General features: G+C 41.5%; 1 protein-coding gene across 2 annotated transcripts in view; it reads left to right on the top strand.

Moving 5' to 3' along the window:
- Nucleotides 1-399: 399 nt before the first annotated feature.
- The window catches only part of LOC140319475 (fibroblast growth factor 14-like), a 57,385-nt gene continuing 32,245 nt past the window's right edge, over nt 400-25,539 (top strand). Inside the window, exon 1 of one of the 2 annotated variants that reach the window (XM_072397159.1) lies at nt 400-1,614. In XM_072397159.1, the coding sequence (XP_072253260.1) occupies nt 963-1,614 (652 nt within the window). In that variant the 5' untranslated portion in view covers nt 400-962. Of the gene's footprint in view, nt 1,615-23,182; nt 23,863-25,539 lie in introns of those variants that run through there. The other variant, XM_072397234.1, reaches the window with a different exon arrangement.

Raw genomic sequence — 25,539 nt, 5'->3', positions numbered from 1 at the left:
GAACCAATATTCTATTTGTTTAGTATTGTAATTATGTTAAATTATATTTAAGCAGTATTCAACTGATCCTTAATTACCCAAATCTTTATTTCCTTGGGGCAGATAAAAACTCACAACAAATAGTGAAGGACAAAGACTAAGGCTGTTTTATTAGGGGGAAATGAGAACTAAGATACTCCAAACCGCGTCCAAACCATGTGAAAGAATAGAACTTGTTGGCTCAATCTATTATTTTGAAAATGCGGAGCGGAACAGATTTTTTATTTTTTTTTTTGTGAGACTGCTTTCACTTTGTTGCTGGTTGGATGTCTATAGTCAATGCACCTTCTCGCACTTAACCGGCTGTCGGTCGTCTCGAGAGCTGCTTAAAAAAAAAAAAGAAAAGCTGAAGCTCTGTATAAACCAGCGGGAGGGCCACGAGGCGGACCCAGTCTGCTGAGTCTTTTCCATCTAGTTTCTGGAGTAGTCTAGGCAGCGGAGCCACATTCCAGCAGCTTCTTTTTATTGCCAAGGTGAGGAAGAGTAGGAGGAGGAGGAGGAGAGAGGAGGGGAAGAGGAGACAGACTGGCAGACAGCAGCGGTGTCTTGGCGCATTGGAGCTTATGGATTATTGAGAAGTGAAGGCCGAAGCGCGGATCAAATATTCATAAGGACTTCTTGTAGAGGAAAACAGAGTGGGATAGTGCTGAGATTCCCTGCAGTGATTCACCTGCCCGGTCCGGCGCTGCGTGCGCACACACCGATCAGAGACCAATAGCAACGCTGCTGCTGGAAAAGGATTTTGCATCCAGCGAGTGCGTGTGTGAGTGTGTGTGTTTGGAAAGAAGCCCCCTGCTGCAGTACTTTCCTGCTGAACTGGTAGAGTGATGCCACCGAGTTGCTGACGGACTCCCAGTAGTTATCCACACCCCTCCCTTCCTCCTGGACGGACGGACGCATCGACCCCTGCGATCCCCACTAATATGCAATGGTTTTTTGTGCAGAAGCCGACAGCTGCCGCGTACCGCCGACTTCACTCTAGCGCCGCCGCATGCCTGTCAGTCGCTGCCGCTCCGCTCCCCGCGCCGCGCGGCAGACGACGCCATTTGAAGAGGAGCGCTCGGGGGCTTTTTACGCCGCGGCGGCCGGGCGGCAGCAGCAGTGACTGCTCCTCCACAGCTGAAGACCACCGGCCGCTGGGGCAGCCGGACTCTGAGATCGAGGAGTGCAGCGCCGCAGCGGTTGCTCTTTTCCTGCCGCACGAGGACGACGTCGACGCGGAATACGTGCGGTTGGTGGTCTCGGAGCTTGTGGAAAAAGCGGGCGAGAATCCGGGCTTCCTGCTCTTATTCTTGTCTATGGTGCAGATTGGGGGCGCGAAGCACCGCCGAACTGAGACCAACAGCTGGCCGGCTCTGCTGGCATGCAAACAGGGGGGTGTATCAGCCCCCATGCGATGGGTGAATTTTAGGCTGCCGCATCCGGAGCGCCTCTCGTCCCCCACCTCCTCTTCCTCCTCCTTTCCCGTCTCGGCCAAATCCATGCGGTTTATTTGGAACAACATTTTCAGCAAAGGATCGCATATGCTGCAGTGTCTTTGTGGCAAGAGCCTCAAGAAAAACAAGAACCCAACTGGTGAGTTTGTTGTGAGTGTGTATCTCTCTGTGTTCTTTAATTTTGTCTGTGTACATGTATATGTGGGGGGTGAGAGAAAAATACTTTTATTAGGTGTTTTGTGCTGTGAGAGTGAGTTGTGTGTGTGTGTTGCCTCTAGAGCCTGCACTGTTCGACTGGTTGCTGGTGTTTCTCTGCAATCGCAGTTGTGCAGCAAGTGAGAGCAATACAGGGAGGGCAGTGGGGTGGGGTGGGGGTGTATAATGGAAAGAGATGGGGAGGAGGTTAACTTATTAGCACGGAATACTGACTATACAGTGGCAGTATGTGCGAGTAGAAGCGTGTGTGCAGAAGAGATGCTGCTGAAAATCAAGTCTAATGCAGCACGCAGACCTGCTCTGGCTCCAGTAACCTGCATGATTAAACAGCACATGGCCTTATTCAGAGTTCCATATAGTGCTCACTATGAGATCAAGTGAAGATGGTCCACAAGTGTTTTTCATCTGCAGACATTTCAGCCACAGTGTGGTGAAAACCAACATCTCCTCCCATGAGACTGAAGTCTGATTGTGACACCACTCAGCAGAGCTTTTCTGTGCACCTTTACCACAGTGTTTATTGCAACTTTTTCGTTCACTTGAGCTGTTTGTTGTTTACCTCAAACATCATGCTTGACACACTCAGAGGCAACATCTTATACTCCGTTTTAAGTCACCAACAGGTCCAAGCAATGCTTTCAAGAGAACGCGTGACAGAAATGGATTTGCCAACATTTTCGATTAAACTGAAATGTCTTCTTTGTTCGCCACCAGATTTTCCACTTTCTGCTCTGCGTGACAGCATAGGAGAGATTGACACTGCCATCATGAAAATAATTGTTGACATTATTGGCATATTGACATTTGAGACCCACCCACTGTAACCCACGCACAGTATTTAGGGGGCAACGAGAGTGAAGCAGTGCTTTTTTTTTTTTTGGATGGAAAGGGAAGTTGTACAAGAACATGCTTCCACTATATTTTATAAATGGGTTTTTTATTTAATTCTTTATCATTAGTTCTGCCAGACGATTTCTGACAAATGTCTGTTACCAGATTGAGATATCTGTATCTGTTGGTGTCATTTCTCTTCTTCCTTTTTACCTTTAGTTAAAAACCGGTCACTGCTTCATTTGGCACTAACAACACAACTCAGGAGGCCTGGGCAGTGCAGATGAGCTGCCACTGAAAGGGAGATTGAGACACATGATGCAGAAAGATGTGAAGTTTAAAAAGTTTTTCAAAAGTTCTGCCCCACTCTGTCCTCCTACAAAGCACCACGCAAACTAAATGAACACTTCCCTTTAGCAGATAGTAATGTAAAGTTTCCACTAAGTAGGGGCTCTCATCTGTCCACAAGTCCTTTGCAAGTTAGGAAGGGAGAACTTCTGAGTCATCAGAGAAAAGAGCCAAATTAAAAAGTATCTTAATGCTAGTATCTCTTTCCAGCGCAATATAAAAATTCTTTATCAACAAATTTTAGGGAAAAAGGTATATTTCTTTAAAAACAATAAAGCACTTTGTGCTTGGCACCAGATAAACCACAAATCTTCCAGATTAACAGTGAAAACAAACTTTGGCACAGGTGAAAGGATCAGTTTGAAGATGCAGCTGGTCAGTTGTGCTAGCTGCAAAATTCTCACAGCTCTTTTCCTTTCAGCTTACAATTTGCAGTGTCTCATGAGTGCTAATGTTATTTTTCCTCTGGGCTCTGTCTTAATTCCTTTTTTTTGTGATGCGTTTCTTTTTGCTCAGTTGATTAACTTGAAGCTTAAAGCTAGACTTGTTGGATTTATGAGAGAAAATGTGTGCTGCACTTTGATACATAAGCAGAGACTTTTACAGCAGTATTCCTAAATCACAGATGTATTTTCAACTTACCCCCAACGCACTACTACATTTGTACTGGTTAATCATAGCTAATCATACCCACCTTAAACTTTTATTGCTTTAGATTGATAATTCTCTGCAAAAAAGAGAGACGATTTTCACTACTTGATATGACCCCTCAAGTCATCGTGTCTTGGTTAAAATGACCGACTTGTTAAGCTTTCTGTCAGTATCATCTGTTGCCACGCCAACCACAGCTTGGTACAAATAATTGAAATGGAAATGACTGCAAACAGGAGCTCAGCAAAACTTGGCTTTTGCATGTGTGGTTCTGTCATGTTTGCAGATTAACTGATGAAATATTATGTCACCCACCCACATTCACAGTAACAAACACCATCTCAAAGAGACAAGTTCTAACCAGCGTCCTGCAGTTCAGCTCGTAGATTTACAGCAGCCAGCAGAGTTCAGCTGTTGCTTTATTTCTTAAAAATTAAAGATGGCATATGAACTCCATCTCTCCGCTTGTTGGTGTGTGTGTGTTTAGGTACATGTAGCATTTCATGGTGAAGGGAAGAGTAAAGGAGTTTTTGCTTACTCAGCATCTATTGATGTATTTTTATTTCTATCTTAATTACACCATTCAGTGAGCGTCCATCAGCCGAGCAGAGACACTGTCTTGGTTAGCATGTAACTACATGCATGGATGTGTGTGCTGTATGTACTGTAAGATACAAGTTGAAAGTTCTGGTTTCTTTCTTACAATGGCACACTCACTGCTGCAAGATTGCTGTGTCAGACAATGATTGATGCTGATTTAGCCGTTTGGTGGCATTTGAATCCAACCTGTGGCATCAAGGCCACAGAATAAGTTTCCACAAAATGAGATCGGTGATTGGGTTCGGTCAACTGAAAACGAATGGAGTGCGAGTATTGTCAATAGGACTTCTTCTGTTTCCTCCAGCTGATTTTAGTCATTGTTAAAAGCAATAAGGTACTGTGTTACTCAATGTTTTTCATCCCAGGTGGTGTGGCCCAGATAGAAAGATTCACCTTATATAGCACATGTAGACAACAACAAAGATGTGAGACAGGCCTCAACTCTGACAACATTCACATCCAAAACAGTTCTTTTTAGCAGTGCATATGACAACTGAAAGTACTTTGTCTGCACTGTTTGCTTTTAATTGAATTAAGTAATGACTGTTTTATGGAATGATTTTTATTTGCCTTCTTGGGATTTTATATAGCTGTAAAGCACTTTGAATTGCCTTGTGTACGAATTGTGCTCTACAAATAAACTTGCCTTGCCATTCCCATGCATGCACTGACATACACACTTACCTGCCCATAGTCTTTGGAGAATTTCCATTCGGGCATCATACTTTATATCTTATTTAAACTCTGGTGGATAGCAGTGGGGGGGGTTGTGCCACCTCAGATCTTTTTCTGAAAGTGAAAGGCTCACATACAGACTTGCACATACAATTACATTATACGATTTGTGCTTGTTTCCCTCTCTGTCAATCTTTGTTCAAAGAGGATGAGTTGACAAAACAGTGGCAGCCATGGTGATGTCTGTCCTCTGAAGTCAACCCATGGGGTTTTGGTTTGGACGTGTGTGTGAGTGTGCTTATTAGTTCATGGCCTCATTGTCCAAACACACTGAGTCTGCAGAAAGACAGATGACTTTGCTGGTCTGATCTACTCTTGCCATGAATTCATCATGTACGGCACACGGCACAAGAAAAACTGTACAGTCACACAGTTCATCTCATCTGGCTGGGAAGAGAAAAACAAAAGTTAAAACTTTGCCTTACGTGCCAGCATTTCTTATATGATGCTCAAAGAGGTACATTTACAAGATTTTTGTTTGTCTTTTATGCACAAGCTAGTCATTTAGGGAGACTCACCATAGCCACATTATAAACTAATATACAATGCTGTCTCCAGAAAGGTTCAAATGGTCGTAAAATACTGTCAAAGATACAGTTTGTTGCTGAATACATACATGGAGGTTAAACATGACATATATATAAAATGCCTACATTAAGCAGCTACATTAAACAGGAAAGGGAAAAACGTTTTTTTTTAAACTGCAGTTGGTGGTCCCTTCGGTCCCCAAACACTTAGTCAACTAATACGGTGATGCAATACAGTGGTAAACATGCCCATTTTGCAATGAAATTTCTCAATTATTCCCTTGCCTCTGTGCTACTTTCTGTTAAACATAGGGTTTAAACTATATGCAAAGCATTGGCTTTTGTTTTAAGTTAGATTTTAGTTGCAGTTCAAAGCTTGACATCGATGCACAGCTCCTCTAAAACATGAACAAAATAGACTGCACTAAGAAAACAGTCTGTCAGACACTTGTGTTAAAACACTGACATTTAAAATAAATTGTTATTCTAATTGATTTGACAGAACAGACTTTTTTTGAGGGAGCTGTCAGAGGGTCAAATCAAAAGAATATATTAGAAAATGTATCTTAAAAAACATCGTTAGAGATATATTTGAACCTGACATGTAATGTAATTGTTTTTTTGTTTTTTTTACTGGCGAGCTTGTATCCAAACAGCTGGCGAAAGATAAGCTTTCATAAAGTTGCTTATGCCAGTCAAGTGTCATACTATCCGAATTCTTAAAAAAAAAATGGGACGCTCTTTTGAGATGTCTCGCTGTTTTTCATGAAATTGGATAAATTAATTACATTTTTGTCGTTCAGCGTGTGATAGGTTTTCTTTTTTATTTTGGAGAAGAAAGCTATTGGTTTGTGAGGTTTGCAAATCTGTGTTTTTATTCACATTTTTTTCTGCATACCAACTTTTTTTGGAATTGGGTTTTATTATGTTTGTTTTTTTTTGTCTCTTTTACTGTCCTGAAATGCAAATTGATGGATGAAGTCCGAACTAATCATTGCACGTGGAACAATTTTACACACTGTGATAGCAGAACTTGTGACGGCACCATCAGTGTCAATAGGTGCGTTTCCATCAGCCTGTTTAGATGCGCATCGAGAAGTATCGCATCGGAAAATTATGATGGAAATGCCATAATTCGAATTAAAATTAGATTCGCACAAATGAAAATACGCTCGCTGGAGCCGGGTTTTGGTTGATTCGAAAGGGATGGAAACCGCTGTGTTCGCATCAAGTTTGACTTAACGCACTTTCACCCCAACTGCTTCCGGTGTTTACGGCTCACTCACAAGACAACAAACATGGCGCACAACGGAAGGTTTGTGTGGACGGAGGAAGTAGTTGTGGCGTTTTTTACTTTAATTAAGGAGAAACAAATAACCGCTATCATTGACAGTAAACAGCAGAGAAATGGCAGCATGCCCCATTTTTGGTTCTCTGGTTTTAGAAGACAGTCCAGGTATAGAGTTAGATAAAATGAGTTATTGCAGAGTGTCCAATGAATAGTAAACAAAAGAAGGAAAGAAAAAAACCATGAATGTTCAGTGGTGGAAACACTATCATTTTGAAATTTCAGCAGAAAAGTGGGCGTGTGTTTGTGTATGGACATGTGTGTGTTTGGACAGCTCTAGCTCCAGGTATCTGCCATGAGAAGGTAAGTGCTGAGTGCTATTTTTCCAAGTGCACTTAGAAAACAGCAGGGCATCAAAGGCTCCACTGAGAAGTGTTTTCACAGACTGACTGATAAGAAGCGGAGAGACACTTGACGACAAAACTGTTTTTTTTTTTCCTGACTGCGTCATGAGTCTCCAGATTCAGGTGTTTGTCCTTCTGTGTCACTTTTCCCTCCCATGTGTATTGTTTGCATTGTGTTCCCTCCCTGTGTGGGGGTGGGTGTGGCTGTTGCTCTGCTCTGGCAGGTTCCCCGGGTGAAGCTTTCTCCCATCAGTTCATCAGCCCTCAGCATATCTACCCCAGTCTTACCTCCACTCGTGCCAGATCGTCGTGTTAACCACAGTCGTATATCCGGCCATTACCTTGTAGCAATTCTAATGCTGATCTTGTTGGCTTGTTTAAGCAACTTATCTATGTTTTTTTTTTAGAAAACTTGTTGGAACAACCGGCAAATACGAATTCAAACACCGATCAGACTTTTGCCAGTAGTAAGACCTCTGTGATCTATCGCCTACTGAGCCACGCCTGCACCCTCACAGTCCCGGTGTGTATGTCGACTGATTAATATCTGCCCAGAAGAAAGGAATTCCCTTCAAACCACTAGATCATTCCATTTCAGCTAATGCTCTGGATGGATGAGTAAAGGCTCAAGGAACGCATTCCACGGACCCAGTTAAAATCGATCTGTCAGGATATCATTTTGAAATAATTCAGATGAATCTGATCTCCTCTCTCTAGTTCTCAGTCATCCCTGGCTTTCATTCCATAATCCCCACATAAACTGGGGAACTGGATCTGTCTGTCACTGGGGGACTAAATGCCATCTTAGCCATTTCAGATCCACATAACTGCCTTCTGAAATCAAAAAGGAAGAGACTACTATACCTGACTTTTCCTCTGCTCCACATAAATATTATGACTGAGCAGGAGCGTTTTGGACTTGGCAAGTCCAAAGCGCTTTCTCTTCCCCATTACCCAGCAGCTGTTTTCACAATCCATCCAAACCAGAAAAAATAGTCATGGAGAAATGTATCAGCACGTCTTTAAACTCTGGCATGCAGGCGTGGCATCTTCTTCCCCATTAAATGCCGGTTTCTTCTTTGTGAGCAAGAAAGACGAAACCCTTCGTCTATGCATTGATTTCTGGGGTTTGAACAAGATCAGTCCATGATAAATACCCATTACCTCTCACTGACTTAGCTATTGATGCCCTTCAGGATTCCACGGTCTTTACCAGGTTGGATGTAAGAAATGCATTTCATCTAATCCGTATCAAACCGGGAGATAAGTGGAACACAGCCTTCAACACACCCATGGCACACTTTGCGTCTTTGGTCATGCCTCTCGGTCTCACAAATGCTCCACCAGGTTTTCAAGGTCCATTTAACGGTCTCCTCTGTGATTTCCTTAAGCATTTTGTTTTTGTATACCTAGACGACATATTGATTTTATCCAAGAACCTGTCCCAACACATCATCCACATCTGTCAAGTGTTACAAAGGTTACTGGAGAACCAGCTGTTCGTGAAAGCAGAGAAGTGTGAGCTCCACACTGAGCCGGGGACATTTCTGTGAGCGGGCAGATGGAGACCGATTCTGAACAGGTAAAAGCAGTGGTTGAGTGACTTCAACGCTTCACTGGATTCACTAACTTCTACAGGCGATTCATCAAAAACTTTGCTCCAAGTACTTGCTGGAGGGGACAGAATTACCTTTTATAGTTTGAACTGGCTGCATAGCAAGAGCACCTTAGTATTTGGTTGTAGTGCTGTTCTACTGATGGATGAGGCTGGAGAAAGTGCTTAAAGTATAGTATACAAGCATATTTGTAACTACTGAAATAGCTAAAAATGTAAACGTGAAAACTGAGCAGCTCACATTTTTTGATGGGCTCTCACTCTGTAGCTTTTCTTAGCACCTCTTCTCTATATCTCTGCTCTCCACTTCTTCTTTGTTCTTCCTTTCACTCACACACACTTGAGTTGACTTTTAGTCTTGCCTTGTCTGTGTTAACCTTTCGCCCGATGACAGCCCTGCATGACATAATCGCCATATCTATGTGCATGTGTTGATGTGTTTTCACATCTGAGGCCCCACCAGGGGAGGCCAGATGATTTAAGAGAGGGTTTTTCCAAGGAGGGCAATGGATCGCTCTTCACATGTTTGCATCTCTGTGTGTGTGTGTGTGTGCGTGCGCCATGGACTTTGATTTCATACTCAAGGTAGCAGAGAGGAGGATTAAGGCTGCTTTGGGTAAAGTTGAAGCAGGTAAGGTGCCCTTTACTTACAACAGATGTGAGCTTGTAGTATTTTCAAGGAGATAGTTGAGCAAAGAACTGAGGAATGACCCACAATCACCAGCATTACTTCCAAATATGATCACTAAAAACAATACAGTGACAGAAATAATCTTCCTGCAATGCTATAATATAATCATACAAATGTGGTTATCAGATATAGACTATTTGCTACATTTTTCTTTGGTTTTATCAGCATTTTCCTAACACATTTAGCCCTTTTAAATACAGAGGTGCAGCTTACATCTCACATTAGCTGATGTTAACATTGGCTACTTCTGTCACGACTTTGACATTAAACGTCTCGCTGTGTAATGATGGGCGCAGTTGACACTGTTGATTTGCTCACAAATGCTTTTAAGGAGGAAGGATGGATGCTGTCCCGCCCACCCACTCTAATGTTTAGTGTTAGAAGTTCAAAATAGATGATTAAGAGTTACTCATTTTTGGTAGTCATGGCCTTCTGTTCCGGTCATGTTACATGGACACTGCTCTACACAAGCTTGGGGAATCATTGCCGTTTCACAATCTACAACCGCAGGTTGGGACATTTCTCGGTCTTGGAAATGTGGACGAACGTACCCATTGCATGTTTTTCCTTATGAAGCTGTGCTGTGGTTGAACTGGGCTGATAACAAGCCTCTCCTCTTTAGGCATGAGGGCATTGCCTTGATTAGTTCCAAACAGAATTTCAGATTTTGAGAGCTTAAAGATCTCGTTAATTCATTTTTTTTTTTCAAACTGGTTGCTTGTTCTCTGATTTCTCTGAATCAATGTATGATATTTGTAGAGAAATTATTCAGAAAGTTGCTGCCCACCCAGGTTTTCAGGGTTGTGAACTTTCCCCATATTTGGTACTGAAAGACTCCGGGTCTGGTCGGATATTTCTGCTCGGAACTGTTTTTCTTTGGAACCTTCCTAACTGAGTGAAATGATCTGGAAGTATCTAAGTAATAGCCAATATAAGAGCCATTTGAATTAATCAAACACTAAAGAAAGGAGCTCCAATGCTTCCTTGATTATCTCCTTTAGCATCGGATACACTGGACCATCCTTCATGAGAGAAAGGACATAATTCCATCCCACAATTCCTTGCAGCCACAACCTTTATAATGATGCTTGATTATTTTCACCCAGTCGTACTTACTGTGATTCATGTGGCTAAAATGGAGGACAAGATGATGAGTATGCATAGCCTGAGGTAACACCATGTTTCACTTTTTGAAATAGCTTTTTTTTTAGTTTTGAAGTTGTATTCTATATCATCTTAATATATTGTAGGTGATAATTTCAGTGTAACAAAGTGAAAAGATTGCATTTGATGAAATCTTTAAAGCACTTTTTCTAGAATATTTATTGAACGTCTATGTTTTCAGTGCTGTAGACCCATGTCACAGCTTAGTGTAAGTGTGGTCGACCCCACGGTTAAGGAAAAGGACTCAGAAAAAGGCGACAGGAGGTCATTTTTGTTTTTACCATTTCACCGGACCCTCAGCCTCTCTAAGATTCCTTTTTATCTTTTTTTTTTTTTCAGTATCCAATCATGTTCCTGGTCGGCTGCCATTCGTCCCAGTTAGCTGTGACATGTTCCAGCAGATGTTTTCTTTGAACATTACACAGACTTTCCTGTCTTTCGATGCCTTTGTCAAAACAGTCTTTGTAGCAAGTTGCTGGCATTGCATAAATAACAATCTTTAAAAAAAGAACAAACTATCGGTTTTAACACTCAAGAGTTTTAAAATTGTCCTATTTTCAATAAAACATAGGGTTTGAATGTCAGTTCATGATCGCTGTGATTCCACAGCCCAACACAAGCGTCTTTACTCTTTACACACCTCATAATTTTGGACCGAGAGTACACATAACAAACTGACAAGTATTTGATAAGTTAGGCGTCACTCTATAGCGTCTGTCTGGAGGACTCTTACATAGCTGTCACTGGTATGTGTGTGTGTGTGTGTGTGTGTGTGGCAAACAGATGAGGTCAGCTGCTCATCCGTTGCTTCCTAAATAAGTAGCATCAGCTCTTACTGAAAGCAAATCTTTTGAAGAGTAAGCTTCACTTAGCTGTAAACCCACCTAATGTCTTGGAGTCATTAGACATTGCAAAATAAGAATCTGAAGGTGGAGGGGGGGTATTGTGCTGCAGTTTGGATTGGATTGACTCCCGTGTTGAAGTTTCTCAGGCTGAATGGAATCCTCTAATGTTGTTGAACTCTTCATATTGTCCGGATTACTGTGCACAGAGACATGCACATACTTCTATCCAAGCATTTCCTTTAATGCAGCACTGTGGCAGCAGAACCAGGGTCAAACACATTAGTGACAGGTGTTTGTGGTGTTACTGTTGGCCTCAGAAGTGTGTGTTCACACATCTTGAGCTTAAAGAACACTGCCTTCATATTCAGCCTATTGACATTGATGCTGTTTCCAGCAAAGCTCACATTGAATTGTTACTTAAAGAGGGAAGAGAAGAGCTGCAGTGTGCAGTCATCTAAAAGGTTTTAATTGTACATAATCATGTTGTTTATTTACATTTTAAAACTGCAAGATTTCTTTTGCTTTTTCTTTTTGTCCAACAGGACTTAAAATCACACAACAATGTAAACGTCCTCTTCTATTACTTCTCCTACATTTAATCTGAGAATGTTTTGCAACAAAATGTTGTGAGAAATGACAACTTTTCACACACAGTGGCTGAAATGAAGGCTCTGCCCCACACAGCATGTGTGTGACTGTGGGTGGTTCTGAGAACGCTTGCTTTGTTCAGCTTTGAATGCTTTTGAATGTCATGTTGTATTAACTACCTACGCTCTTTGCGTCTCTTTTTCAAGTTTTGTGTTTTACTTTGTCCCACACTGAAACATTTGACAGCAAACTTAAAAACTGCTGCAAAAGAAAAAAAGAGGCATCGCTCCAAATGGCATCAAACCAAACCTTAATGCCCATCTTGAGGAAACAGTGGAACAGACATTTAAAGGCTAAGTCTGTTTTTCATCTTTTAACAAAAACCGTTTGTGTTCACGCTGAAATTAAGCCAAGCGAAGTTGCCACAACCTTCCGTAGCACACTAAACAGAAAATACTACACCATATTAGGTACTTTTTTCTTCTACCACACAACAGACACACAAAACATACAGTTTCAGAAAAACTGTTGTTTTTGTCTTCTGGTTTAGTTGGGTTGGTCTCGGTTTTATTGTATTTTTTTGCTTTTGTTTTAGTCCTGTTCTGTGTTCTCTTGTCAACTTTTCTTCCTGTTTTTTGTTTATTCCTAATTTTACTCTCCGCCCTTGCCTCACATCAGGTCTCCGTTTCTGATTACTTCCCTCAGTATATATTCTTGTCATTCCTGCTGGTTTCCATCACTTGTGCCTACCCCGCTGGATTGTTTTTCCATTTCTGTTGACTTTGTTTTTTTTATTGTCTACTTTTGGTTCGGTAAGTTATAAAACTTTACTTTTTTGTCCTTCGCCTGCTGCCTGTTACCTTCCACCATGGAGCGTGAGGGCCACTGTAATAACAGCATTGCTCACAATGACCCTGTTACAAACAACAACCTTCCTGAGATGTGATTTATTACAGAAAGACCAGGGAGGTCACAGTGACAGAAACACCTTAGAGCCACATGAGAAAAATCACTGTCCTCGCTCATTAAAGAGGAGGAGCTGTGGGCTGGCAGCATGGTTCAGCTGAGATCAGAAGAGTGCAGTTATTGAAGAAACATTCGGATTTTGACCCAGATCACTGCAACACAAACACAGTTGGACAGGGAGGAAATAAATTAGCATTGACAGATGCATTGGATTTTTCTGACATTGGTCCAGCCTAGTTTGTTCAGTCATGTCATTCTGAAGCTCTCCACTGGACTGCTCTGTTTGCACTAAATTGAGTTGTACATTAGTATTTTGTCATCAACTGGCCAAAGAGTTTAGCTTATAACATGTTGTTCCTAAAGTAATGTTAAATAATGATAAGAACACAGAGTGTTGATATGCAACTTAAGCAATGGAAAAAAGGTGACATGTAGCTGGGATGAACGCTTCAGAAGGAAAAGATAGATTCAGAGTTAATGTCAGCTGAGAGAAGAGACTGTGAAAGCTTGGGCCAGTTTACGTAGCCTGGGGGTCTCAGGGGAACTAAATGGGCTGCTGAACGTCAGCCCATCACTAACCTAAACCTTAAACAGGATAGCCTTCTAGACTCAGTTGTTTAAATCTACCCAAGTCTGTTAACGCACTTAAGTGCAAAGTTCTCCTTTTCAGGTGTCAAAAAACACGAGCAAAAGTAGTGTTTTTATGACGAGTCAACATTGTTTTTCTCACTTTCAAGCTGAGATTGTTTCCCAACTTTGAATCTGACCCATTTGTAACTTCATCATTTATTCAGACTGACACAAGGCAAATTAGAGAGCTGTCATGGATTACTTGGTTATTGTCATAACCAATATACTTGGCTACATAACCAAGCTAACAGAAACGATGCTGCTCATGCCTTCACACACTCTTGTACATGCTTTCCAGATTGCAGCTGAATTCAAGTGAGCAGCTCTCAGATGCAAAAGTCAGTCATGTAATGCACATTAGGTAGATCTGGATAATGGAAAGGAGATGGGCTGGTGCACTACAGATTGAGAGGATCAAACATGTAAACTGTATAGTGGAGTAGTAGTATAAGTAGGTTTTTGTTTTGTTTTAAGTCTTTGACCTGTTATTTTGCCGTCTTTTTAATTCTTTCTCCCTGACTCAGAACCCACATGTGGAACTTACTGTATATTGAGGGAAACTGAGCTGTCGGTGTGAAGAACATTTTTTCTTTCTGTGCATTTAGTTTTCACATTTTTCCTAGCATTTTTTTCTTTGAGCCCTCAGCATCTCGAGAATTGTCTCTTCTGTTCCCAAAGCATCCAGCATCTCCTTCAGTCTCCCACTGTAGTTCTGAGGTTTTGAGGAAGGATGCGGAGCAATTATGTAACCGTTCTGATGTAGAACTGAATCTTTTTTTTCTTTTCAGTTGTTTTTGTGTTAAATTGTAGATTACTGTAGCCTCATCCTGCTTCAGTGACATGACTGTCCCTTCCCAACAAAATTACATTCAGGCACTGATGATACTAAGGGACAAAGTTTTTCTAGAGTTTTGTCCCATTCTTCCTTCAAATCTTAAATTCTGCAACAGTACTGGGCTGTTTTTTTTTTTTTTTTTTGGTGATTCGTTTCAAAGTTTTTCACACATTCTCTGTTGGGGACAAGTCAGGGCTTCAGGTTAATGGACTGCATTTATATAGAGCTTTGCCAGTCTTGTTCACCACTTAAAGCACTTTCAGGCTACAAGCAGAATTCACACACTTGTGCAGCACTTCCTCGTCTATACAGGAGGCAAAGTGAGGTTCAGTGTCTTGCCAAAGGACACTTTAGCGTGTGCACTGAGGAGGCGAGGGATCAACCCAAGTCAACACCACATCCTACATTAGGCTTTTGGGCACCATATACTTTAAATTGGCATCTGTGCATGTAACTCCATATCATACTGCTTGAGAAAGTTTCCCACTATAATCCTTTTCCTGTGTGGTTATATCGGCTGTTGATGATCACGATGTTTGCCTTCTGGGGGATCAAAGGTGATCAGTATCCAGCTTCAACTTTTGCCTTTTCCCTTTTACACACTGAAATTTCCTTTTAATTGTTAATTAATACTTTTCACTCAGAGTAAAAATTCAATTAATCCTTGAAGGGAACAACGTTTTAAACAGTTTTTCACTGTATATCCTTGGGCCATCTTTGTCCCTAAAAGACTGGGCCTTTCAGCCTTTGTACTAAATCGTGGTTACAATCACCGACTGACATCAACGGTTTGAAATAACTTTTTATTTTCTTTACCTAATTCCAAGCCTTATTTTTTTTCTTGTTTGGAATGTCATGCACATTCTGTGTTGATATAACCAAATCAAATTAATCAAGTAATTAATTATATCTTTTTTTTTTTTAAATTTACGTTTTCCATCTCAACTGTTTCTGAAATGAGGGTTGCAGATCCCTGGATATCTCCATAACGACAGTGTTTCCTCTTGAGCAGTGAGCGTAGGTGTTTGGGGAGAAAAAACTGGCTTGAGACTATCAGAACATTTCATGATATTATGCGCTGTGGAGGGCAAAGTATTCCTGCATTCCATCAAAAAAATAAAACGTGGCAAAACCCCAACATGGTTTTTAAAACACTCGGTAGCTCTGGGGAAATGGCAAGACCAACACAAATCGACGTGCACTGACGTTTTTGTTTCACACTTCAAAGTACCGACAACACCAGAGGTTTTATAGCAGAACATTTTTTAATATATCCCCTTTAATTCAAATGCAACAAACTTAATTTATCCCTGGGGGGTAATTAATGAGGCACATAGATCAGACAATGACATGCGATGCAAGACATTCAACGTCAAATAAAATAATAATAAGATAAAATAAGTAGTAAGGTGTGAGATATGTGTATGTATGAGTGTAAAGTCTACTTTATGCTTCTCCGTAATGTTGACGGCGTTGACGTGACGCCGTCATTGAGCATTCGAAGTTCTGTGTCAAGGGAACGCGTTGCTCTGCAATTCACCATGCCGCTACAGGTGTTTGGCTGTGTGTTTGTGTGGTTTCAGGGGTTATAGCTGAATCCTTGCTTTTTCTTCTGGTCACAGTTAACAACAGTAAACAGACAACTGAGGTGGAGCAGCTGTATTTGCAGTTGGAGCTTATCAATATTGAAGAACAAATACTTAAATTGCAAATGTTGAAGCGCAGGCGACAGCGAAGACGTTTGCGGGGGTGGTCTGTGCGACCGACCGAGGCTGGGAACGGGGGAATTTACAACACTGGTTCACCCACTGAGGGACCCAGATGAACAAATACACTTTCGATACTTTCCAATGTCAACGGCCCGATTTGACGAGCTTCTTCGCCATGTACAGCCATTAAGACCGGAAAAAGCAACTGCCGGAAGTTACGTTCTGAGCGGACCAATCCCAGCCCTTACGGTCCGCGTCAACACGACATGTAGTTAGGATTTTTTTGGAGGTGCATGTCAGGCTACAGCGTAGGGGTCCACGTCGACGCCGTAGCTACAGAGAAGCATAAACTACGCTTAAGGAGGGGGGTTAAGAGTTTAGGAGCTTTTCCCCTGTCCTGTGTTCATAAACCGCGGGCAGAGTCCTGAGGGGCAATCCCTTGAAATGTCCCTGAAGGCTAGACATGAAGCATGAACATGCTCTTTTCTCAGATTGCAAACTGTATGACTCTACTTATTGTATTTTCAAGCAAAAGTTCTAAAGTCTCACTTTAAACTTATGATGAAACTTTAGATTCAAATGTTTGGTGGAAAAAAGATTAAACGACTCATAATGATAACTTTTTTTTGCTGTTGCCAGGTTACAAGGACTGGCTCACCAAGCATGTTTGTGATAACGAATCTTACTTTAGCATTCCAGTTCACAGACTTCTTTTATCTGGTCGCTTCATGTAAAGTTAGGGTATCTGAGATGCAAGAGACAGCAGACGGATTGAAGAAAAGAGTGAAGGGAGGTGCGAATGAATAATTCAGTCTCCCCATTCCCTTTTTCCTCCTCCCTGCTGACTTGGTGATGATACAAAGATAGATGAGGGGAGGATGAGAGAAGGGGGAGAGGAGAATAGGAAACAAGGAGGATAGCATTCAGATGAGAGGATGCAGGAGGAAAAGACCGTCTCAGAGGCTGTTGTGATGGTCATGTTTAATGAAATTTAAGAATTTGTGCCTTTATCTGCGTGTGATATTCAGTAACTGTATGTCTGTCTGTATGAGAGCGGAAGAGAAGCAAACCCGCAGCCAGAGCAGAAACATTTATATCACTGAAGCCAGATGTGTGTGTGTCTGATTGTGTGCCAATCCTCTCAGCATTCAGCAGGTGTTCAGTCCCTCCTTTTGGAGACCCACCTGCGTCACTAATCACTAGTTACCAAGGTAACAGTGGACTTCCCCGTCTCTGTGCCTCTGCGAGTGTGTGTGTGTGTGTGTGTGAGCCTGGGCGGGTGTCTGAGCGTGAAGTATGACTCATCCTGCTCACTTCAGAGAGGCATTCCTCACACTCCTGTCTGGGGAACACCCACCCACATCTGTTACCTCCCTGCATGCATCTCCTTCCTATCGCTTCATCACCCACCCATTACCAACTCTTTTCTCTTCAACTTTGCAGACACATACAGATGTAAATAGCTGCTTTATTCATCCGATTATGACGGGTAAATGTAATTTTTCTCTTTCGTGAAGATTTGAAAATTGTTCAACATAAACAACCATAGTCTCCTTGATTCTCCAGACAAAGAATAGAGTGCCACCCACATGTTTTAATGTATAGTGTTTGCTGGGAATTGCTGGAACTTTATTCATAAAATGTACTTGATTATAGTTTCATAGTTGTTTTAATTGTTTGCAAATTTTCCACCTGAACTTAAAGCCTTAAACTGAAAGCCTGCAACACAGTTCAGAAAGTTTGGACAAGGTGAGTTTAGGTCTAATAAAAGTGATTGTTATTCCAACCCAATGATTTCTATCATGATACAAAAGCAGTTTCAATGATTATAGTTGTCCATCTTATGTCAGACTGCACGAAAAGAACTGCCATCCATAGCTTATAGAAGCACGGTATATAAGTTACTGTGTAAAACCTTTTCAAAGCACTAAACCCTAAATGCACAACATAGTATATTGTGTACACAATAAAAAAAAAAACGCATAGTGGAATGCAAACTTTTGGGCACTCCATGCTGAAATATCTACTGCTTTGAGTAGCAAGGACAAGGTGACCTGATTTTCTGAAGGCATGGAATTAATTATGAAACATTTTGTTTAATATTTCAAGCAACAACTTTTTATTTCCTTCATTTTTTTTTTTACAGCTTGAAAATACCTGAAACAGAGACGGAGTCAAAGCAAAGTTCGACAACCCTGGATTAGAACTTGTAAATGCCTTTTGTTGCCGGCAAAGACTTCTTATTCTTTTTTTTTTGGGGGGGGGGGGATTTTCTGCAAAAGGCTTTTGGTTTAGTGAGTCTGTGCTGCCTCTAAGGCATTTAAAAAGTCTATTGACTAATTTTCTTGCTGAAGTTTATGTTGTGAGAGCTATCATGAAACTGTAACCTTTTGCCTAATATACCTCCTATAAGAATTCTTAGGTGTGCTTGGGGTCATTGTCTTCTTTTCATCTTCAGCTTTTTACAGACAGTTTGAAGTTTTCGTTTTTTAATTCATTCTTCCTGCTGAGATCCTGTGATACTGGTTGCAACAGAAGCAAAAAATTGATCGTGATTGAGCCTGCTCGCATCACAGCTGCAAGATTTTCTTCTCATGAAATTCTGCACTTTTAGTGCTTCAAACATCCCTTTGTTTATTGCATCTGTAAAGCTCGACTTTACTTTGGAAGGGCTGTGGTTTACACGGTCGTGCAGTTGTTCAAAAGAACTTTTAAGTATTATATTAAAATATACTTTTTAAGTATTCGAGTATCTTGAAAGTACAGAATCCTGTTGAGTAGTTCAGCTATATTTTTTCCCTTAGTACTTTTCCCAATAAGTCTTCCAAGCAGTCTTTCTGGTTTCATGCCTGAACTTTGCAATCCCTCTTTTGATAGTTGGTTGGTAAAATACCTTTCTTTCCTTGTTGTGTTGTTGCACTAGAGGGGCATTTGAGTAGCATAACTGCAGACACACTGTTGGGGGAAATTAGCCCTAAACCTCCTTCTTTCGGCACTGCACTGATGATTGACTGTTTGACTTGTATGAAATGTCCATAACAACTTCTGTGTTATCGGCACCTGAAATGTTTTGTATAATTTCAAACACACAGCCAGCTGGCCTCCTTGTGACTTATTTCTATTACTGTACTTTTCTGCAGTCATGCAAAACCTTCGAGATATATGCTGGTCTCTACGTTGCAGATTGTCATTATTGAGTTTTGATATAAAAAAAAAATTTAACAAGCTCATTGAAGTTCCAAACGACTGATGTTCTGTAACACCATCAAGCACATGATGAGACAGCAAACAGGAAGAGATTTTTACTAAATTATAAGACCTGCTTAGTATTGGTCTAGAATCATGTTTCTACATCCACTTTTTAAATATAGTTTGACAAAGATTGAACTTGCTTAACATTTAAAAAAAAAACATTGTTTATTCAGTCTTTGTTAGAGTTGGAAAACACTGCAAATACACTAAATAAGAAAGGGTCAAGAGAAATAATCTATAAGGAGTTCTAATGTAAAAATGTCTTTTCTTTGTTATAGCAAGAATTGAACGAAGTAGATGTGGTGGGAAAATGAGAGTGGAGAGGGCCATTCCCCTTTGTCGTCTGTAGAGGGCGCTGTTGCCCCTGCGCAGACCTGCTTTTAAACAAAGCATATAGAAAATCTTCAATAATAATTCAATAGAGAAGTGTGAGGGAGTGTTGGCTGAGTGATACAAGCATTGCTGTTCTCACTCATGCACAGCATTGCATATTTCAGTGTTTTGTGTGCGTTTTCTTCACTTTTGTCTGTTTTCCTTCAAACCGCATTCCCCGAAGCATGAAGATTTGGGATGGGCAGAGATTTTCTTTTGAGGGGGTGGATGGTGGGATAAGTGGATTGGGGGGTGAAAAGTAGTGCAACGAATTTCCCTTTTGAAGTTTAATAGCTGTGCCTCGCCTTTCTGGGGTGTTATAAAAAGCAGCCAAAGAGCTGAATTTTAATGTAAATGTAGCCTTTCATTTATTCATAACTCCTTCACTTGGACTGACCTGGATAAAAATATGTACACATCCCCTCCTCACATACACAAGTGTGCGCTGAAATGCAGATTTCTCTGTGCTGTCTTTTATTTATTTATTTTTTGCAGTCTAGGAGAAAGACGAGCAAGAAAAGATGTATTCAAATGTCGGTGCAAATGTGTGAATGGCCTCAGAGTAAAGAACGAACTAAAGGCTGGAACCCTGGAGAAGATTCCATAGTTTGCTCCTTAAATAGGACAAAAGATGCTGGAGGACAACTTGCATCTGTTGTTGTGCCTGTATTAGTCTTTGAGCTGAAAATCTAGAGCAAAACATTGTTGTAGGTCAATGCTGTGAAATAAGGGAATGCTTTTAGTTTTTAAGTATAACAACCAAAAAAGCTATTCAGAACTTCATTTAATTTTTACAGCATTTGCTTAAGGAGTTTCCACAGCCACTCAGGCTCTTATCTTATTGGCTCTATTCGTGTACAAATGAATTTAATGAAGGTGAGCTGCTTCTGTGTACTTATGTACTTTTACCTGTTCGTGCTTTCATCAGTGAACTGCTGTTCACATCATTCTCTTAGAGATGCTTTGCTGCCACCTAGTGGAAATTAGTACAGCCATACATTATCTCTTCTGTTATACCATGGAAAAACACACACACACACACAAAGGAAGAGAAAGAGTAGTCTCTGAAAAAGATGTTTGCTGGGTCTGAATCATGCATATTTCAGCTCAGGAGCTTCTCAAGTCATTGAGCCTCACAATATCTGACCATAGTTTTTTAATCACATCTGCTTCACCTAATACCGTCAAGTCAAACTTTTGGATTCACACAACGTTGATTTAAAATCTCCCAGGCATGACAAGCACTTGAATAGTATTTTTTTTTACATATTTCTAAAATCAAATAATGACTGAAAGTTAATGCTGGTGATTGAGTGTAAATAATGGGCAACACCAAATTATCTGCTGTCACTTAGCCCAACAATCATAGGGTTAAAGCATCTATTCATATCGGGATCACAAGGCTTCGCCCCTGCAGGAAAATGGTGTTGATTTGCACATTGGATGACAATCAACCTATTAGACTGCGAGGAAGCTCATATGCAAAGTTGACATTTGGGAATGGCACTGGTGGTTCATCCCCTTGGGAGCATGAACTTTATAGGTTATAAGGTTATACCTTCAGTGCATAAGCAGAAACACAAGGGAATTCTTGCATGTATTATGAATCTCAATTTAAACTTACACTGGATCGTGAACAGATATATTCAATTATATATATAAATCACTCATTGTTTGGAGAGAATCGGGTCCATTTGATTGATTACGTTTGTTTAAATGTTTGACACTAACTTTCTCCATTTATAGTAAAGACACCAAGCTTAAATAAGGGTTTGGCTAGTTTTCCCCTGCAAAAAAAAAACTAATTTCAAGGCTTTTTGTGTCCAGCTGGGTCCCAGTTCAGCTTTCTTTTTTTTTTTTTTCTGGAGAGATGGCTGACCTACATGCAGCAAAAAAAAACCAAAAAAAACAAAAACAATTCATGCTGGCCTTTGAAATTAAGGAACAATTTGACTCAGAAAATCACTTTATAAAAATCATATTTATCTAACTGCATATGTAATATAATACATGATAACATGTTGATGCAGCCCTTACAGCACAGTGCATTTAATTTCTTATGGCTTCCATTCAAGAGTGACCTCAACATTCCATTGCTACAAAAGCAGAGTTACACCTATTACTGCCCTACATCATTCGGGAAATGTGAGCGCAGTGGACTCGGTCATGAGATATAAGCTTACAGCTGGAAACCTGGACCTGAAAGATAGAAGCACGTGTTCAGGCGAAAAACCAGACATGTGAGGCTGCGCCGCAGCTAATCAGCCCATCAATTGAGCCCACCTCTTGCATTTTTAAACCGTTTATTCAGACAGCTCTTCCTGAGCTGAATACAGAGAGTAGGAACATGTAAGGTGAGGGACTGAGTGGAGCAGGTTTCACTGTCTGTGCTCTACCTTTGTGGACACCTGATGAAACAATGGTCCTGAAAGCACAAAGATGCCCTATCTGTGCAACTGAAAGCTAAAAAGAGATGATGTGCAACATTTTGTGTATTGCTTTGGGTTCGTTTTTGTTAAATTTTGATGGTTTTGTCTTATGTTCTGGTCATATAGCATATTCTTATAATCATTCAGTACATCTTTAAGGTCATTTTGATCCACACTCGGGTTAAGTTTTGTCTCACATTGGTCGTTTCTCTGTTGTTCTGAATGAGTCCAAGACATGCCCCTGGTTAAATATTAAGGCCATCAAAGTTTTTTAAAAAAAAAAAATATCTGCAACACCCTCACAAACACGCAGAATTAACCCAGGGATAATAGATCTATCATATTTATCCATTATAAAAAGAATATTCCACAGGTTAGAAGGAACTACGTAACACGCACACACACACACACACACACCTTCATAGCTGGGAGTAACTGGTTGTTTTTTTTTTTTTTTTTGCGCGTGGTTCTGGCAACTGTGTGGCTCGATGTTGCGCACATCTGCCAGAACCAACATCCCGGCAACATCCGGTCACTTCTTTCAAAGTAATAAACATTAGCTTGAAAATGATTGATATAATTTGAAATATTACTTTCTCTTTACCTTAACTGTCGTGTTTAGCCTGTGTATTATCTAGAAAACACTGTTCTAAAAGTTTCACATTTAGGTCCAGTCAGACTTGTGTGCCAGCGAATAAGAAACTGAGGTTTTTATTCAGAAGCGACATGAACCAGAATTGCCTGTTTCAGAAGGAAATTGTTTTAATGAGATAATCATCGGCTTAAAAGAAGAAAAATATAATGACTAACTTTCAACAGCAGTGCCATAACCTGCGCTATGTTCAACTGTCGCGAGCTGAAATTCTGTCCAGAATATTGCTCCATTGACGTGCATAATCCAGTAAAAACCCCTAAATCCTGTCGAGCTTTAATTTTGAAAAACAAACCACCGTTTTTCCGGTGATGCTCTGAGTGACGAGCGCTAATTTCATGCAGCTGGAGCGACTCGCAGTGGCACGCGCGCCTCGCGCTTCAGTCAGCGGAGTACAAACGGACGTTTTAGAGAGGAGGACATAACTGCCTTCTGAGACATTTCAGCCTTTTTTTTCCGGTTTTTGTTTGTGTCGCCTGTTGACTATGGGGACACAAACTGACAGACGGGGTCCGGGGAAATCGGCTGGAGGAGCCGTTCAGTGACAGCTGTTGTTATCTGACTGACAGGCAGACCGGTGAAACGTGACGGACAGGTAAACCGCTGTGCGTTTCCGATCTATGGCCCGAACAAGAACGATAACAGTCAATATGTTGTAACGTGAAGTGTTTATTTTGGACTTTACCGTGCTGTGGCTGAAGTATGGGGCTGTTGTAGCCGGGAAAGCGGAGATTGGAGGTTTGTGTCTGGTTTTGTCTGCGCTCCGTCCCCTCCGGTGGACATTGAAGAGACTGGAGACAGGGACGGAGACAGGGCTGTTTTTTAATCGGCTGTTTCGGTGGAGACATGGCAGCGGCTATCGCCAGCGGTTTGATCCGGCAGAAGCGACAGGCAAGGGAGCAACACGCCCACCGACCGACTGCTCACCGGCGGCGGAAGAGCCCCGGTAAGAAGCAGGGGCTGTGCAACGGGAACCTGGTCGACATCTTCTCCAAAGTCCGGATATTTGGCCTGAAGAAGAGGAGGCTAAGGAGGCAAGGTGTGGGGGCAAAATGGGGGGCTCACACGCACATGCATACACTCTCAGTTGCGGGCGCGCAAATCTATTGATGCGCGCGCGCTTCCACACACATGCAGAAACGCACACTTTTACGCACAGCCAACAGCTCGCGCACAGTCTAGTTTGCATTCACGCCCTGGCTGTTGCAGGCATATACACTCGCGCACACACGTGCATTAACACAGACTGACAGACCCGTCCTGTCTTTGCTCTCCGTGGTGACACGCGCGCACACACTGTCATGTCTTGTAATGCCCTATGGTTCAGTAGTTTCCAGGTACATCCATTATTGAAGCCACAGATTAGACTGTCTAGCCCCCCCTCCCCGTGTCTGCCTCTGTGTGGATCTCCACATCACACTCTAATTTTCAGCTCATAATTCAAAGTGGCCAGACTTTAACACAAGCGAACATTTCAGACAGAAACACAATGACAGCAACAATCTAACTCTTTCCTTTTGTGCTGAAATTGCACTCTCTCCTTGTGATTCTGTTTTTTCTTTTGGAATAAAAACCGGATGCAGATTTTAGTTGCTGAAGAGATGGAAAAAAAAAAAAGATCAAGTTTTCCACCATTTAGATCTCAAGTCCCTCTCAAAACCAAATTAACATCATTGTTAAATCAAGGGACGGATCTTGCCATCAGAGCAATGAGACATGATTGCACATACTGTTGGAGTGAATGCAGATTAATGAGAATGTTGTGATTGTGTGCTATAGAAAGCGTTCAACTGCAGAGAGATAAGTGCTGTTGTAATCAATTGATTGTGTGAGGAACCAGCAGGTGATGGTGTACGAAGGATGGAGGGGAGGGGATGAAAGGAGGGGAGAAGGCAGCAGGAAATGAGAGGAGGTGAGTTAGGAGAGATAGAGGCGAGGCAAACGTGAGGAGTCATGTTGATATGAGTTGGTTTTCACTGGTTTGGTCTGGTGAGTGACGGGAATGTTTGGCATTCCAGATGCTCCCTTCTTTCCCCCTCATCTTTTCTTTCGGTACTCTTTCTTATCATAGTTTTTTTTCTCTCTGAATCCCCTTCCCCTCCTTTCTTCTTCTTCCCCCTACATTTTACCTTTCCACCTCCTCTCTTTGTTCCAGCTTTCTCTCACCTATCTCTGTCTTCTGGCCTCCTTCCATCTTAATGTCCTATTTAGCATCAGTTCCTCTAAATTTCCCTTTCCCCATCTTTTGTCACATTTCTTCTCCTCTTCCCCATCTCCTCACAGTACCATCCTGCTTTCTCTCCATTCTAATCCTCTTCCACCTTAGGTCTTTCCCTCCTTCCATTTTCCCTCCCTTTTTAGAGCAGACGTTGGCTTCCTCTCCTTTCCTCCCCTCTCCCGCACTTTCTCTGTATTTTTGTCACCTTCGTTCCTCCTTTGACACCTTCTCATTCCTGCTCTGTGGCTGATCACCCTCCCCCTCAATCCTCCCTTCCAACCGCACGTTTTCCTCCCTCCTTCCAGCTTCGTTTGACTTTTTTCCTCTCTTTTTCATCTCTCCCTTCTTTCTCATACCTCCTCCTTCCAGCTCTCCCTCGTCTGTGTTCTCAGCTGTGAGAGCTGGTGGTGAAAGCTTGGCAGCATCTACAGTTTCTGTGCTGTGTGTGTGTGTGTGTGTGTGTGAGGGAGAAAGACAGGGATTTGCCAACATCCCCTA

Source organism: Leuresthes tenuis, unplaced genomic scaffold (assembly GCF_036924035.1).
Source record: "Leuresthes tenuis unplaced genomic scaffold, fLeuTen1.0.hap1 SCAF_1, whole genome shotgun sequence".
NCBI lineage: Eukaryota > Metazoa > Chordata > Actinopteri > Atheriniformes > Atherinopsidae > Leuresthes > Leuresthes tenuis.
This window is presented reverse-complemented; position numbering and strand designations above follow the sequence as displayed.